Raw genomic sequence first — 18,387 nt, 5'->3', positions numbered from 1 at the left:
TGGCAGGACCGAGAGCATATCTGTGTTTATGAATATGGAGCACGTGTCCTGACATGGAAAATTTACATCTTGTTCCCACAAATTAATATTCTGTTCCCATGAAAGGCTATTTTGTTCCCTCGAAAAATTAATTTGTGCGAACGAAATAGTAATTCGTTGGAACGGAATATTAATTAGTGGGAACGAGACATATTTTATTTTTTCTCTGTCAGGACACGGGCTCCATATATGAATGACTTATGATGTGAATAATTAAGACTAAACCCATGAAGGTCTATTTTTTTCTCATCTGGCTCAAAAGCATAGCTTCAATCTTGCTTGCCATTTTTGCTGCACCAGTGTTGTTAGGTTGGGGGTGTGAGGGACTGTAGGCTAGCGGGAGATTGTGTAAACAGAGAGTTACGCCAGATGGGAAGGGGGGGTGGGGTTGCACAAACAGTCCCCTCCCCCCACAATTCAGATCTAAATTTCTAATTAACCTTTACCGCTCTGCTGAAATTATGTCCTAGAAAACGACACCGGTTTTATGATTTTATCTAAAAACAGCATATTCATAATTACAAGACTACTGGGAACCCTTTTACAATAGATCAAAAGATGATCGGAGTGGGACTTTAAATCTGGAGTCACATGGGGTTACATTATTGTCTAACTATATTAATCTTTATTCCAATCTACTTCTAAGAATGTGTTTTTTAACGACTTCATAGCTTATAAAATATAAGTATAAAATCTATTTTTTTAAATAAATATTTGAGCTGTAGGTGACCCACCGAAAGGCCCAACAGCAGATGCTCGGTCTATTCGAGTCCACCTGCCTTCTAAATTAAAAAATAAAAAGGCTTCATTAATATTTCTGACCTTTTAGATTTTAAAACCTGCACAATCTCCAAATGCTGTTCCTTTTGTTCTACATGAGCTCAAAGCAGAACTACAGACTGTTCCAGACACAATGCCTTGCTTGGTAACATCACATGGGTCATTTGCGACAAATGCGGTGAAGATAAAAGAGGTCCCGGCTGCTCTGCACCTTCAGTCATTATGTAGTCCTTAACCCCATCCTGCTCCACCGCAACCCAAACTATAGTGTAAGTGTGGTTCAAGGACGGATAATTACAATACTTTCCTTTTTAATTATACACTTTTACAAACAGTGATCCTCAGAACACACTTTAATGGCAATGAACCCAGCACCCTCCTGCCTCTGCCACAAGGAGCTAATGAAAATGAGGCATTTAATCTCCAGATGGCTTAGTTAATCTTTTATTTTTGATAAAATTTCCAAATCTGATTAAAGGTGGTGTGGCACAAGCTCTAATCTACGGATGCCTCCCCTTCAATTCGGCTATTTCTGTATCTGAAGCAAGGGTGATGGCATGGAAGGGGGCAGGTTTGGGGCAAAGCAAACAGCGTGGGTCTGAACACTCAAAGTAAACATTGCCCTGTGTTTGAACTACACACTTTCGAACCTACAATTCTCCCACACACTCAGGCTTTTTCCTTTGAGTCCCATTCCTGCACACCCCCTTCAGTCAGTTAAATTACACTGCTTCTCCCAGGGCCCTCCCATAAATCAGGGAGGAAGCACACCTCTGACAAGGTCTCACCTCTGCAGCCAGCAGCCCCCTGCGGCGCCTCCGACTCGCATGTAAGGCCCGCTTTAAAATAAAAGAACTACATTTCAAAGAAACTCCTAATCACTGTCCCTGACAACAAAGAGGTGATTTATCTCGCTAATTTTGTGCAATTATATTAAATCCTTGTATTGTGCAACCCTTTCCAGCAAGTTTTCTTTGCTGAGTAAGGGCGCACGATTATGCTTTTCAGTGTTCAGAAGTCCTGATGCACAGCAAATTTTAAGTTTTAATGAGGATATAATGGAGCGTGCGTCGAGTCCGCTCCAGAGCCGAGGACACATTCCTCATTATCCAGTAAAAATCCTTAGAATTCAATATTCCAGTGAATGTAAAAACAAACTATGGTCCATTTGGGGGCTTTAATATCCTCAAGTGCTTGAACCGCGGTAGAGATACAAAAGGGGCAATATTCAAAATGACACACTCCCTGGAGAAAACATTCAAAACATCTGAGTATTGCCTAACATGTCTTTCTTGTTGGCTTTTGTTGTTTTGACTTTGTTTATTCATCCTTGTCTCGAAGCCCCGACTTCATTTTCTGCTGCCTTAACTTGTTCCCAACGCCTTTGATTCCTCAACACAAAAGAATGAAAGACTGAGTTTAAAAAAAAAAGAAAAAGAAAGAAACACAATCTTTTCATCTTGAGCATGAGTCAATTACCGAAAAGCATTAGTGAACACATTGCTCTCAGAGGATTGTCCCCTGGACTGAAGCAAAGAATGTATTGATTCTGACATGTTTATTTCCACGGCAAAGGCGCTGTGGGTTTCCAACAAGGCCGGCACATTTAGCTCCTCTCGCCCATGTGTTTGCTGGAAGGCTCCCAGTAACATTTAGGGCTGGATGTTTAAACAGCGCTCTGACAGATATGGATTATATTCGTTTATGGGTCAAGATTTCATCCTCTTTTATATCCTTTTGATTTTGTGAGCCAAAAAATGATGCGAATCGACTTCTCATTTGACAAAAATGCGTTATTGTTGGATATTTAACTCTATGAAGAAAGCCAACAGCTCTCTCTGTCTTTTTCTTGAGATCGTGTGGTAAAATTTATTGTGTTTAAGTGTTTGTGCCCACATCTTCTGGTACAACTAAATGGCGTCAGCTCATTTTCAAATACTTAACTTGCAAAGTTCAGCACACTGACTTTCAATCTGTTTACTTTCACATCATGCAATGCTCATTTTCCAAACTAGTGTTTATATGTACAAATTAGCCCATGTAGCACTCTAGTTGTGTTATCTGATGCTTTTCTGTAACATCCACTTTAAATAAAATGGGAGTCAAATTATTTTTGAAGTCTGGTTTTATGCTACAGGAATCTCTTTATTACTTTATTGAGCAGATAGAAGTTGAATCAAGATGTCATCAAATTTTAAACATTGATTGGGGGAAATTATTTTGCTATTAAAGAATATAAGGGTAATAAAAAACCAAGATGTTAAAAATGAGTTTGGATTTGCTTCTTCTTTTCTAAGAGAACATTTGTTATAAAATAAATTCAACCCAAAATGAATAACCACAATTTAGCTTAAAATATCTGTTATTTTGAAATATTTTGAATTATGTACTGCATGTTTGGAGCTTGTTAATATTAGCCAAGATCATGATCATGATTTAAAGATCATGTGGGTTCATTCATTGGTTTTTTAGTAAATGTAATGAGCAGAACTGAATAAATTATTTATAAAAGATTACTGGCTTTATTTTAAAAATCCCAGCAAGAAAATATCGTTTGCAGTTTGTATTAGGTTTTTTTAAAGACCCAGTATGTTCAAAATTATGTGTTTGGTGTTTTTACCATGTTCTTGTGGCAGATTAAAACTGCATTTATGATTATATCTTTATACAAATCGTTGTGAATCAGGAGAAACATGTCACTTTAAAAAGCTTGCAGCTGTGACATAGTCGCTACAGTTGCGACAGCTTTTTGTGTAAAAAAAGAAAAGACTTTTGTTTGGCTAAAATGGAATAAGAAACATAATTTTCGAAAGTTATTTTGTTATGGAAGCATTTAACAAGGGGCAATCAATTAACAATTGTTACTTCCACTGCAAATCCTTGGGGGGCACAGATTCTGTCAGGCTTCTTTCAAACTTGCTTTTTCATCAAGAAAAAGCAAGTTTTGCTATCATGAGATCAAATTAAACATCCACCTTCTTTTTATGTTTTTGGGGCAAAATATGAGTGCTACGAAACAAATCAACAATATTTGAAGTCGTGCCTCGACAGAGAAAACAAATTCTGGCAGGGAGAACATATCTTAGCACAACACAGAGAGAGACTGAATGACCTCATGAACGTCATTACCGATGCTTTTTAAAATAAATAAATCCAATCTCTAAACATCTTCTGTGTCTTCCATGCATTGTAATGAGATGTACACAGACAGATATTTGATTTAGCTGTAAATCTAGGTATTGTTCACATCCGTGTTTTTGAATTACATCGCATGAGTTGGTTTGTGTTTATTCGCATGATTATTATTTCTTACTTAACGTCCAAATTCGACGCTACCATCTGGCATACTAATACGAGCTTAAGTAACATCCTAAATACGAGGCTTCCACCTGGCGTAACATAGTATTCAAAATCCATAATACAAGAAAATATTTTCCTTTGTGCTGCTAATATGTTGGTCAATTTAAGTCTGATGTCTCTTTTGAACGCGGAGGAGGGCCACCGCCCCATCACTTTCAGTACGGAAATAGGTATGTGGAGTGCATTCGCTGTGGCACCAATTCTCAAGGAGTGCAGGCGGCGCGATCTGCAGGGAAGCCGCAGGACGAGCAGAGACTGTGGAACTTGGAAGCCAGCCAACTTCTTGTTCAGGGTTTTACGCCATCCACTAGAAACCCCCTACTGCTGGGAGTAGGGGGTCGCAGGCTCAGGAAACGATGCATGGATAAAAGACAAAAGCAGATCAGTCTTAGCAATGAATATCTGTATTTTAGCAAAACTAGTCAGTTTTAGAATTCTTGAGAAAAAGGGAATAAACGACAAATCTGAGAAAATGAGATCAAGTAGTAAGTTAAAGAGAGGGTTCTGTTTGTGTATTCACCACACCTTAGAAAGCCAGCAGAGGCACAGATTCCAACAGAGAATCGACATGGTGAGATATGGAACCTGCACGTAATGTTAGCACCAAAAATGTACATGCACCAATGGTAAAAAAAAGGAGAGACCAGAAACGCAAGGCAGAGAAACATCCAGAAAAGAATCACGGTGGTCCGGGACTGAACAAGCCAGAACGATCAAGCGAATACCGTAGGGAATGACGCACACATAGCAAAATACAGGTGGCCCAACAGGGACAAAAATCCCTCTTCGTCATACGTCCAACAGATTGAAAAGACGACACGCAGCACAAATACGAGGGATTTTAAAGTGGGCAGAGAGGCTTGCATTAACGAACCATCAAGATTCATGGCAGAAGATGAATCCAGACAGGTGGAGGACCACACGTCTTACTTTGATAAAGCTGAACACCCAGGTTCGAAAACGGCCGACCGTAGAGATGCAACGACTGGGATTAAAGAAGGAGAATTGACCACCAAAAAATCATCAAGAAAATGCAAAACGAAGGGGAGCCCATATGATTACACAAAGTTCAGCACAGGGCATCTGACATAATAGTCAAAAACATGACTGCTATGACAACCGAAAAGTTAACGGACAAAGAATACTTTGAGCGCCACCTAGGGCTTTACGATATGAGGAAAACTCGCGAAATACGATATTATAGATCAATATTGCAATGACGATATAACTTGCAATAAATGAACAAATAGCAAAAACAACAAAAACGTTTCCATTTCACTGCAAAGGTTAATTTAAATAAGAGTCAAAATACCTTAAATTATTCTCCAAATGACCCTCGTTTAATTAGTAGGGCAACATCCAACATAAAAGCTCCATCCGATTGGTCAACAATTTGAAGGGCTCCATCTGATTGGTCAAATGCATAAAGGGATTTATTCAATTCATGAAATAGTTCAAGTTGCCATGGAGATTGTTTTAGCACATTTAAGGTTTACCATTACAATTTTCGCCGACTTTTGCGATATGGATATTGCACAGCTTGAAATTGTGAAAACGATAAATTTGCGATTCATTGTGCAGGCCTAGCGCCAAAAGATGCCACTGGGAGGGATGGAAAGACAGAACAGCGAAAGCATCTGTGATATTAGCCTTCCCCGTCCATGTACTGCGCCTGGTGGAAATAATAATGGAGGAAGGGCGGAGCAGAACCAGACGACTGAGCATGCGATTGTGACGACACGAGCTGTTTCTGGACCAAGTGAATTAAAATGAGAAAAAAGAGCCACAGAAAATGTCCACAGAAGAGGGACAGGTCCAACGACTGACCAATCCAAACGCTGGTTAAACTATGGAATGTAAAGCTGCCTTAATAGAAAAAGAAACAAAAACAGAGAGCCGCCATAACAAAGCCAGCACCGAAATGATGGCCAAATTCACATCCAGCTCCTAAATAACAAAAGGGTAAACAGCACAAACAGCAGAGAAAAACGCCAAAAGTCTCATCGAATTAAGCGAGGGTGAGAAACCTGTCCAAGTGAGGACCGCCAGCCTTAATAACCACGGAAAAACCCCACAAACCCAAAAACGGGAACTGGACGACACAGAGCCACACAGCAGAATCTGAACTAGGTGTGCATCATTACTTTCAAGAACAGGAACTGCAATTCCCAGGGTCCTTAGGGGTGTCGTCATCGATGATCGGGTTGAGCAGAACCAGGAAGAGCCGCAACGTGGAAAAGCCTCAACACGTAAAAACACAGATGAAGAGGGAGGCATGGCACGCTTACCATAGAGATTCCGGTGATGACGGCTTTCAGGAAGGCCCTGACATCCCGATTGAGCACCAGTGATGACCCGAACACTGCATGACGCTCCCCCACAGATGCATGCCTGAGACGCGGGTGCTGCTGCGCCGAAAGACGCGGGAGCCGCGACACTGCCTGAGCAGCTGAAAAAGGAGGGGCTGACGCAGGGAAGACGGACACCCCCACATCAGAAAAAGGGGGACCATCTGGTCCGAAAGAACGGGGGGAAGACATCATGCCACTGAGAAAAGTGAGAAGGAGAACAGCGAGCATGAAGAACTGGTGATGAACGCAGAGCTTGCGGAAATGGAAGAAGAGGGATTGGACCGCACATCTGGAACTTGAGTAGGACGCAAAACAGGTGAGTTAATTAGACTGAACCACCCACGGGGAGGAGTAACCACGTAAACGCACTGCTCGAGTTGCCTGCCTGAAATACTCCCAGGGTCGTTCGTTCAATGGAAACAGCAAAATTATGCTTTTTCGAAATTTCTAGAATTTCGATAAAGTTTTGCCCACTCGTGTAATGGAAACATAGACTGTCTTCAGCTTTCCCTTCATACAGCCAGTAACCCGGGCTCTGGAGAATTGTTCAAGTGGTTAAGAGACATTTTGCATTTGTCAATCCTTATTCTTATTTTTGCAGTTTGTCACTCCTGGTTCACCTGCGTGGAGCTCAAGAGACACGGGAAAATCTTTGTTGTAATTTTCTAAGAACCGCTTTAAAAAGACCTGTCAATCAAACACTTCAGACGTCAACGTCAGACCCACATGCTTTTACTGAGGCATCTGATTGGTCAGTTAATAACTTTAAAAATAAATAAGGATTAGAAAGATGATTAAGAAGAAGGTATCAGAGCATGAATGGTTATTCTAACAAACAGAATGACTGAGCAATAACTGTCTATTTTTTCAATTGAAGTCTATGGGATTTTGGCTTCTTGAAACCAGCGGGTACTTCCTATTTGGGAACACGAGAGGGGAGGGGCTTAGCTGTCCCTAGTATTTACAGTCTGTTGTTAAAGGTGGAGAACAAATTTCACACTCCAACAAGGAACTTTAGTTGGGAGTGCGTTTTATTGTTTGTCTTTGTTTGGCCTTACAAGGGACTGTCCAAGAGGTATATGACCTTTTCCCAACAATGGCTGGGAAGGCTTCAGTCTCCCTGTATCCCTGCTTGGGACTCAGATAAATTAATGACTATTCTAAAATATAAAGTAAAATGTGGAAAATGCAGAAAGAAAAAGCTGAAAGAAAGCAAATCACCACTTACTGCAGTGGAGGGTGACAGTTCAGTAAAAACATCTTTCCCTTCTCTTTGTCTGTATTTGAGGCTGCTATAATCAGGGATTAAACTGATTATTGCTGCTGCAATTGCAAGCGAAACGTTTCTGAAGATTAGTCAGTTTTTTACTAAATTGTAATCAGCCTGTTATGTCCACTGTATTCCATATTCCAGGATGAATTTAAAATGGAGTTTTCTGTCCATCGTTGATAACCCCACAGCTGCAGACTCATCCAAATTTTTCTGCAGATTAAATTTCTCACTTTAACCTGGAGGTCTGTAGGACGAAATTACTGTCAAAAACCTTTTTGTGTCTGTCATTCACCCAGCAGATTTGAAGAAGCATTTATTTGTGTTTTTTAGAGATTCTCACAGGGCATCAAATGTTGAATTGAGCGTAAAGAAACAGAGAAATAAAAGAATAAGAACTTGACAGTACTGCTGCTTTTGTGTAGATGAAGGTGGCCATAAACAGGTAGATGACGACAGATCTTCATCTCCATCAAAACTAGGTCAGGCAATGTTCATTTCACTTTATACCAGCCTGCAGTGTTTGAATCTATAGATAGAGAAGATTTTCTCAGCATTGGAACCTTTTCCTAACTTTGGATGCTTCAGAATCTTTTTTAACTGGCAGACTTTCAGGACTCAGGGACTGTCATTTCATTTCCAACAAAAAGCTTTTTTTCTTTCTGAATGCAGAAGAAATAGGAGAAGGATCTCATTTGTGGAGCGGTGGAAATTCATACATTTTGAGAGATACCATCTTTTCATCAAGAAAAAGCAAGTTTAGCTATCATGAGATCAAAAAAACTGTCAACTCACATGTTGGAATTAATACTAGAGGTTCATAAAATACTATTTTTATCCTTGGTTTTCTTTTCTCAGTCTGTGAACTCATCACAGAGCAGCTATGGTTGTTACCGGGCGACTTGATCATGACACACAAGCTTGCAAAGATGTGGTTAAATAGAGAAAAACCTTCCCTTGTAGCATCATTACCGACTAAAACTACACAACTATGTAGTGCAGGTTTCTCACAGCACTTCAATTTGCTCTATGAAGCATGTCTCAAATAGGATGCAAAGGTATTTCTGCATTATAACTACCCAAACATGATTACATTACATTAGCAAATGTTCTTAAAAATTGTTGGATCCCCCTCAACTATATCCCTAATTACTCCCAAGTTATGATTTATTGCAACAAGCTGTTATCCAATATCTTACAAGCATTATATCTGCTGCACCCAACAACTGCCTGAAGTAGTAACCATCTCAGGCTGTCTAGATGTAAATTTAACAGAGAATAAATATCGAGCTGTGAAGTAAATGTAATGCATAATTGACAGTTTTATGTATTCACTGAGTGATTTGCTTGGAAAAACATGCACGGTCCATCTTAATTGTAATAGCAGTTGTGTACTTTGTGCGTGCTCAGAACTTATGATGTGTGTACTCGCACACAGAGGAACTGCACAACAGAGCAGAATGATAAAGTGAACAGATGCCCCACATGGCAACATTAATCATTTGATAAATAGAGGGATTGTTTGAATTTCTGCATAATGAATCTTGGAGGTGCTGAGATTTAAAACCAGGAGTCCTGACAGAAAGACAGATATTTTGTTGTGATTAATACCTTTTGTACAGAAAAAACACTTCCTCACAAGACCTCCCCTGCTCTCCTGGAAGAACCCCAGTGGAAGAAATGACATTGTTCCTGGATGATATAAATTAGTGCAAGGCTCAGTGAACTCGTGCAACATTTAACAGCTTTGAGGGCAAAAAGTGATGGTGTTTTAAATGCTCCTTCACAAATGTGTTAAGATAAAAAAGTTATAATTAAATCTTTATTAATAAAAAAAAACATAACGGTGTCCTCTAATTTTGAGAATCCGTATTAGCGTCCTGCTCTCAATATTTTTTGCTAAATTGTTCAACAAACACAGTTAATTTATTAAGGCAATCAGATGTTGGCAAAAATGATAATTGTCTTATTTTTTTATTGTATGACAAGGAAAAATGTATTTTCTTGGAAAATTCATGTGTTCATTTTAAGAGTTATCTATAATTTTTATAAAGGCTCTTAAAGCACAAATTGTAAGTTCCAAAAGCTCAGAAGTCATTGCAAACGTATTACAAAAGCTAAAAATAATGTCTTAATAACGTTACTGATTTAAAAAAAAAAGGGAAAAAAGTGTACTTGTGTTTTTAAACAATAAGGTAAAAAAACACTTTAAAAGTTCTAAAAAGGACATACCCGGTTTAAGTGCAAAGTTGACACTAAATGTTTTTCATATTTAATTTATTCTAGGTAACGGTCAAAGAAAGGAACATTTTTCAATAGATCTAAAGCTTTTCCCATTTTTTATCTAAAGTCACAAAAGCCAAAAATTGGCCCATATTCTAAACAAGCTAAAATGCTGATGTAAACATGTTTTTAGTAGCTAAAAGGAGGATGAGTTGAAGCATTATTCTAATAAAGTAAATGATGTAAATATATTCTTTAGAAAAATATAGAATATTGTTGTCTATTATAAAACAGTATAATAGTGTACCCTTTTGCCTGACCATTCTCTTTTATCAACTAGCTCATGCATATTTCACATGCACCTGTATGGGGGTTGACCCATTAGGGTGCTGCAGGTTTCTGGGTTTTCTGGGCTCGTGGACGACTTAACCCTTGTGCTATCTAAGGCACTTTAGCATTGGGAGTGGGGTCATATGGACCCCACAAGACAATACGCTTAACCTATTTTCTTCAATGATTTTTGATCTTCACTGGTGTCCATGGATTACATGAAATCCTCTTTACCTTTATCCACCTTTGTCATGGTAGGGATAACACGTCAATGTAAGGGTGGGGTCATCTGGACCCCCATAAGATAGCACAAGGGTTAAGGGACCTAAAGGAAATGGAACGTACCATTGTCATGTGTGTGGTAAATGTACTGTGAAGTATTTATAAGTTGCACGCACTTCTGACGTACAGGTGATGACGTCACATTACGCCACACTCTATTCATTAGTGTGGCGTGCACTGGCTTCTTACTGAGCGTGCGCAAATGCTGCACGCACAGAGTGCACATGAGACTTTTAAGTGCCCGTAGGACACCAAATGGGATGCTAATGAACCTACACTCCCGCCATGTCATTTAACGTGGTCTGCGAGAGCATAAAAGTTTTTAATTTCCTAAAATAAAAAATAAAAATGGGTGTGTATTTATTCATATCTACAGGGATTTGGGCTTGAAATATCGGATTGGGCAAATATACATTTGGACCTAAACACTCTCCATATAACCTAACCTGACAGAATCAAATGTAAAAGGATTTATGCTAGAGTAATAAGTAAATATATGTCTTCTGTGCAACTGTAATTGTAACTTTAAAAAGTTATAGTAAATAAATAAGTGAGTTATTTAACATTAAGGAATAGTTACATTTATTTTTCATTACATTTAGTTACATGTATTAGTTATATCTGGCCCTTTGAGGACAGCCACTATGCTGATGTGGCCCTCAGTGAAAATGGGTTTGACCCCCCTGCTCTACGGGCTCACATAGCTGTCTACAACCCAAACATTTCGTGCAGGCAACCAGCATGCCTTAAACCAGTATACCCATGTGTCACTGGCAGACAGTCATTGTCCACCTGTAGGGGCAGTTGTGACTAAGGCATTACTGTGTGCTATGTCTCAACTGCCTTCTGCTGACAACCTTGCTATATTAGCATGCTGTGCAGATTGATAATACAGTGCTTTTCCTTTCCAGACAGCTTAAAATTATCCACTTAAAAAGGCAGTTGTGACTCAGACGTAACCTTTCTAGCTTTAAGTCAATTAAATGGGTGTTTATTCAGATTTGTTCCTGATTATCGGGGAAATGAACTCGGGTTCACTTTAAACAAACCAAATGTCTCCAGTCTGAATACACCCTCCAAAAACGACACAGTTGTTGGGTTTTGGCTAAAAACTGCATCATTTTTTTTATTTGAAATGGTTTATTTCAAGCAATCACAGAATAATGCACAACACAATACAATAAGCATTCATACATTCATTCAAAGTTGTTAATTACCGGTAGATCACAACAGACCACGAAGGGGCGGTTTTACGGTAGATCAAAATATAGTTGGAATGGGACTTTAACTCTTCAATTTTAGCCAAGGCTGTTGCGCTTTGTGCCACAAAGTTAGCAATTTTAGCTCACACTTTTCTGAAGCTGGGTCACTCGACTGTCCCAGAATTTTTGTCAGCGGCGCCGCGGCAGCTGCACAGTTTAAGTGGGTCTTTCCCAGTGGGAAAGTCTAAAACACAACCTTACATGAACACAGGACACATTTTTGCACAGACTTCTGTTTTGTTTTCAATTGTGTCTAATACTAACTTTGACTTTTTTGAGACTGCCTTCCTTCTCTATCACATAGATTTATACTGATATTAATATTCATGAGTAAATGTTGTTATGGCAACCCAATGATAATTAAATGCTGAAACTAACACCTTTAGATATATTTTTTAAACTTCTGTAAATGTAAAAACCTGAATATTCGTATTGTTTCCACAGCCTGTTTAAATGTGTTTAAAGACTCAAACTCTTTAGAATTTGAATATTCTGTGCTGTCGGCTTTTTCACACAGCAGACTCCCAGGAGAAGGCAGATCTATTCAGCATGCTAAATTCAAGGCTTTAGGTCGTAAGTCATTTCCCTTTGGAATCAGGCAGTTCCTGCAGAGGACTTATGATAGGGGTGAATTCTGGGAGCTGTGTAAACCTTGTTACGATGTCCATTCTCTATGTGCCTCAGGGTAATCCTAAACACCTGGGCAGGTCAACTGGGATTGGATGGGATTAGGAAATCCACGAAAGCCAATTTAGTCAGACTTCTTGTTAATTTAATTTCCATTTCAAACTCAATCCAGCAGTTACACAACAGCTAGAACTGTGTTCTAATTAGATGCATACTTAGAATTGACAAAGTGTTAGATGGTCTGTTTTTAATTTTCTTTTTTGCATTAAGGTTTAATCTTGAATGCATGTTTTAGACCAGTCATGCACCATGTTATCCAATCGTGTCTGTTCAAAGGAACATTTTGGGTCCAAATTAAAGAACATCTCTGAATTTGTCATGAATTGTCGTATTGTAATGTGATGGTAATTTAAAAGTATACATATTTTTAACTACACTGTCAAAAATCAACATATGATTCTCACCACATTTAAAATTTATATACAGAATAAAACAGATCCAGGTTTAGTTTTGAGATCATATTTTTTTTACATGTATTGCAACAATAGATTTTTTATTTGATTTGATTTGAAATGGTTTATTTCAAGCAATTAACTAGAAATAATACACAACAGCAATATAATCATCAGTTATACATTCATACAGTAACTAATCAAACTTAGGATAATTAGACATATTAATAAATATTGCTTGAAAGGGAGTGGAAGGAAGCGAACTTATATAATCCCACCCCGTTATACTATAACCATTTTATTACATGATTTATCAATATCCGGTTCCCAGTTTTTATCAGACAGAATTAAAAATCATAAGATATCGATAAAGCACATGACAAAGAGCAATTACTTAAGTTTTACGTCAAAAATAACTATTTTAGAAATCAACATGGCAAATGCAGATCAGTCATCTGAAATATATGCAGATTATGTTAATTATAAAAGCCATTCATATGAATAAAACATAATACTATATCAGTAAAATAGACAACACTGTTCCAGGAATTTTCATAGCAAAATTTCATCAAGTATCAAAAGTTAAAAACATGTGCAAAATGATGCTACATTAGGAAAGATTTTTGAATCAATTTATCAATTTTTGGAGAAAGTGAAGTAATATCATTAAAAGACAATCAATTTAACAATTTTCAATAAGTGATTAATCATTTGTTTTACTTTTTTAAATATTTTTTTTGTATTTTTTTTTTTTATAATAAAGTAATGCTGTAGGGGAAAAGTAAAAAGGGTCCATAACTGTCGATTGTCCAAGGTTGGTATTTCTTCTTTTACTGATAACAGCCGTTCTATTTGGTTCTATTCTATATTAGATGGTTTTACAGTCAGCAGGTAATTCTTCATGTTTGGAAGTTGTGAACACTGTCCTGAATTCTGGTGCAGAGCAAACAAGAAAACTCTTTTCTGCTTAATAACAACGGTCACGGTGTATTTACTAGTGCATATTGGTTTACTACAGTGGCTGTCCATCAAATCAAAGAGAAGGTGAATGGTCTAAGAGTTGTACATGCACTTGCTGTAGTGTGCTTGATGCGTTTTCTTCTTCATGCTGCTTTTGCAGTGATCAGTGCTAGTTTTGGGCCCTCCCAAAGTCTAAAATAAGAGCACCTTAAGAAACATGCAAAGAATAAAACAATCTAAAGGATCAATCATTTCATATGCTTTTCTGTGTGTCAAGTTTGATCGTTTCAGTTTAAATTTGAAATAAGAAAATTACGCAAAATGTTATTATATATTATAATATATATTATATATACATATATTATATCAGTTCTTTGGAACTTGAGCTCTTCAGAGTGTGTAGACTTTGAATTGAAATGTTATTTATACCAGTTTTTTTCCTTAACATGCTTTATGTGTAAATGTTTGGTATTTAAATAGGTTTAGAAACAGCAGGTAGTCAGAATAATGCTAGATTTTTTTCCTATTTTTGGTTTAAAAAAGCAAATAATAAGTTAAGAAATATTTATTTTCCAGGTTTACCTGAACTCCATCACATTCTTTCTTCCACATGTGCCACATTTGGAAAGCAAGCGTTTATCTTTTATCTTCATCATGACATTCAATACAATCTATGCTCATTTGGATATTTTCTCATTATTCCTCTTAACATTGACAGGTAGTGTTTCTTATCATGCTCATATCTCCCTCTCTCTTTTCTCTTAGATGTGGACGAATGTGCAGAGGCGCTGGACAACTGCAGTATTGATGCCATCTGCCAGAACACTCCAAAGTCATATAAATGTATCTGCAAGTCAGGCTACAAAGGAGATGGGAAACATTGTGAAGGTAAAACTCAGCAGATGATTACCACTCTGTGTGTGAAGGCACACACTTCTGCTCCCCTCTGTGGGAACATGTACATCATTTTTTTTCCTGTACAATGAAGTGGATTGCCTTATGTTGTAAGCCCCTGGGCCAGTGACAAGTTTGGTGAGAGCTTCTGTCTCAGCTAATAGATCTCATTAGCTTTGCAATTTTTCCGGACAACTGAGAAAGCTGAAAGCGAAGAAAGGGGGTGGAGGCCAGGTGGAGTGGTCCTTTGTGACAAGATGAAATGAAGCAGTAAATTTCCTGCGCATATTTGAGGGGAAAATTAAGACAGCAACTGAAACAGCAGAGAGGCCCCTGTTTGCTGTCAGGATCTTTTTGCCGCCAGAGGCTGGCCTTTCACACTCTTTGATGCACAACAGTGTTGCAACCTTTTTCTTTGTCCAAACCCTGGGGATCATTATACCCAATACTTTTTACGTTTGCCATTACAAAACCACATTTCTCAATGGCGTTTTTTATTTCAAGCAGTATTATTCCTTCAGTTAGTTGACTGGTTGCTTCTGGTGGATTTCTGCTTGTTATGAAAAGCTTGGTATGTATTTTCTATCATAATTGTTAGTTTGTGTGTCCAATAAGCTTAAAGCTACGGACATACCATTGCAAGTGATGCGCATTAAGGAACGGGTTCACACTGGACAAACAGGAAAGGGCTTCTTCTTCATTTTCTTTTTTTTTACTGTTTACCAGCACATGTTTGCACCTTGTGTTCAAAGAGGCTTGGTGTGAAATGTCTAAGTGGTGAAAATATCTCAAATCTTGCTCTGGCTTCTCCTTTCACAGATCTATTTCAATATATGAAAGACTTGATGTCATATGGTACCAACCGGGAAAAAACTGCAATTATGAATTTCTCTCCTCTAATCAATTCACAAATGGTTGGCACTGATGCCAATTAAAATGTACGCCATCCTTACATCACTATCAAATCCGAGTCCCTGATTGGTGAAAGTAGGACATGGTTGAACGCTAAGTGTGCGTTCAGTGGCTGCACAATTTGTTTGTAGAGCCCAAAAACAGTTGCGTAGCTAAGCGAAAGATAGACCTTTCATTGGAAGTGGTCACTGAGATGAGAAGATCAAACTATTTTCAAAGCTCTTAGCAACTCATCCTTTTTTTTTGCTGACTCATATGTTGCTTTTGACATTGCTTTATTTACTATAAATCAAACGCATAACTTTTACGTATATTTGTCTATCCTATTTTAACTTTTTACTGATATTCCCCCTAAAAGAAAAAAATCTTTTATTTTATCTTTGTTACGTTTCAAGAATTAAGGATTGAAATAATTATCATTATTATGCCTTTTCTAAACAGTGGAGGAGCAATTGCAGATAGTGGCAAAATGTGGTCATTTTAAACCCCCTTTTCTTCCCACTGTAGAGAAACAAAATTGCTTTTTTGCAGAACGGTAACCTTAAGCGTGGAACCCTTACAATAAAAAAAGAATGTACTGACTCCTCAGTCAAACATTACTCAAACGCAAATCCCAACCCTTTTTAGACAGATGTGAAAACACCAATAACTCAAGGTTGACACAGCTAGAATTAATGCTGACATGAAAGGTAAAAATTTCAGGTTCAAGTGTAAGAACCTTGACAGGTGTTAAGAAACACAAGGCTGTAATTTCTGGTTATGGTGCTTTAGCGAAATGTTATGAAATGTTATGAAAGCCTAAAAGGCAGAATTTCTGGCAAATACTGAGAGCAGACTGAGTTAGGTAGCCTGAATTTAAAAAATCACACAAACTGTGGTCTTGTCATTTTTGGGCATTTTATATCTAAACTTAAAACAGTCAGAGGAGCAGAAATAACCATAATTTGGTAGTTTATGTTCAGAACTTAGCCAAGAAATATGTGATTCTGGGCTTTAATGCAAGTAATGGACAGATTTTATGGAAATGAATGAGGAAGGATGTGAGGCATGTTTTCAGTTTTCTCTTTATTGGTCTCTTGTCAAGCCCAATTAAATCCTGAGAGAGGAAGTTTCAGAATGGACCATCAAGGATCATCGGCATCAAATGAACCAGTAAAGTGCTGAACCGTGTTTTCGGTTAGCCCTTTGTGGGTAGCTACAGTAGATGCCCTTCAACATTCATCATAACTCTAAAGTGCATGGACATCTGCTGACATCCCAGTCTACAATCTATTTTTCACTCTTTAAGGCCATTTTTAACCAAATATAAAATCAGTTATTTGTTAAGTAAAAACCATAGATGTCACATTTCAAGGCTTTTTTTTGGCAATAATTTGCTAATTTTAGAGTATTGTAGGCTTGAAAATGAAACATGGCATGCGGCCAAGTCACACCATGGCAGCGACTGTGCTAATTGCAACAGCTGTTTTTTTTTTTCAAAAGTACTCCTAGAAGGAAGTCAAAAAAGGTTAAGGTGTATTAAGTATTTTGTTGCAGTGATTATAACTTTAAAAAAAATAATCGGAAACAATAACGTGGCTGTATTAGCAAAGTGTTGTAAACTTGAGGCAACATTTCTCTTAGCTAGCCTACTTTTAGTTTCGCATGTCACTGGAAAATTTCTAGCCCTTTGAAAGTACATTTAAATTAAAGGAGATTTTTATTTGTGATGCTGGAACATTTGCTGTATCCCAAAATACTTTGCCAAATATTTTTTGTACTAAACGCAAGACCGATACTCAAGGAAAACAACAGAAATTGAAATGTAAATCAAAATGTTAACCAAGTTTAACTGCTAAAAAAATGTAATTAAAATTGTAATTGAGAATGAAATCTTTGAGACGTGCATTTTAAAAGGCACGTCACAAGTGAAACTGAAAAAAGGTCAGATAAATCTATCAGAGTAAAGGCCCGTTCACACCGGGACGAATTTTGCCGGCGATTTTCGCCGACGTTTAACGCCTCGTGACTAAACAAAGGGCACCAATGAGAGTGTGCACACCGACGCGAAAAAACGCCAAGCGTCCAAAAAAAAAAAACGCCTCGGGTTCGTTTTTTTTTTTTCGTCGAAATCTATTCGACCAATGAGAATGGCGCTATTGCACACGTGTCTGGAGCTTCTGAAGTTACTGGTGCTTGAAATATTCATGTTTTCTTTGTATTATTCTGACAAGCGCGTAAATACTTGCTCTCTTCTTCTGAGTGAAAAGCGACTTTAAGAAGCGTAAAGTTGCGCAGCGCCACCTTGTGTACAGGAGTATTTCTGTTTACATTAAGCGCCATCTAATGTCAGGGAATGAAATTGCATGTTTGCTCGGCTCATCGTCAGCGAAAAACGCCTGGGTGTGAACACAAAAAACGTGGCGAAAAACGCTGGCGAATAATGCCTGGCGAATATTCGTCCCGGTGTGTACGGGCCTTAAAGCTACAGACACTTGCCATGTGACTCATTCAAAAACGATCTAAACTTGGGCTCTTGAACGTGCATGGTGGTTACTCTAGACAAGCACGGAGGGGCTTCTTCTTCTTTTTCTACTTTTTACTAAGGCATGTCCGCCACCTGCAGTTGGAAGAGGATAGGTGTGAAAGGTTGATGCGGTGCAAAT

At 38.1% G+C, this 18,387-nt stretch overlaps 1 protein-coding gene across 2 annotated transcripts in view; it reads left to right on the top strand.

Annotated features, from left to right (window-relative positions):
• scube3 (signal peptide, CUB domain and EGF like domain containing 3) overlaps positions 1–18,387 on the top strand; it is a 96,829-nt gene that overhangs the window by 20,967 nt on the left and 57,475 nt on the right. For both annotated transcript variants that reach the window (XM_011477411.3, XM_011477412.3), the window contains exon 2: positions 14,702–14,824. In XM_011477411.3, the coding sequence (XP_011475713.1) occupies positions 14,702–14,824 (123 nt within the window). The remainder of the gene's footprint in view (positions 1–14,701; positions 14,825–18,387) is intronic.

Source organism: Oryzias latipes, chromosome 7, assembly GCF_002234675.1.
Source record: "Oryzias latipes chromosome 7, ASM223467v1".
Lineage (NCBI taxonomy): Eukaryota > Metazoa > Chordata > Actinopteri > Beloniformes > Adrianichthyidae > Oryzias > Oryzias latipes.
This window is presented reverse-complemented; position numbering and strand designations above follow the sequence as displayed.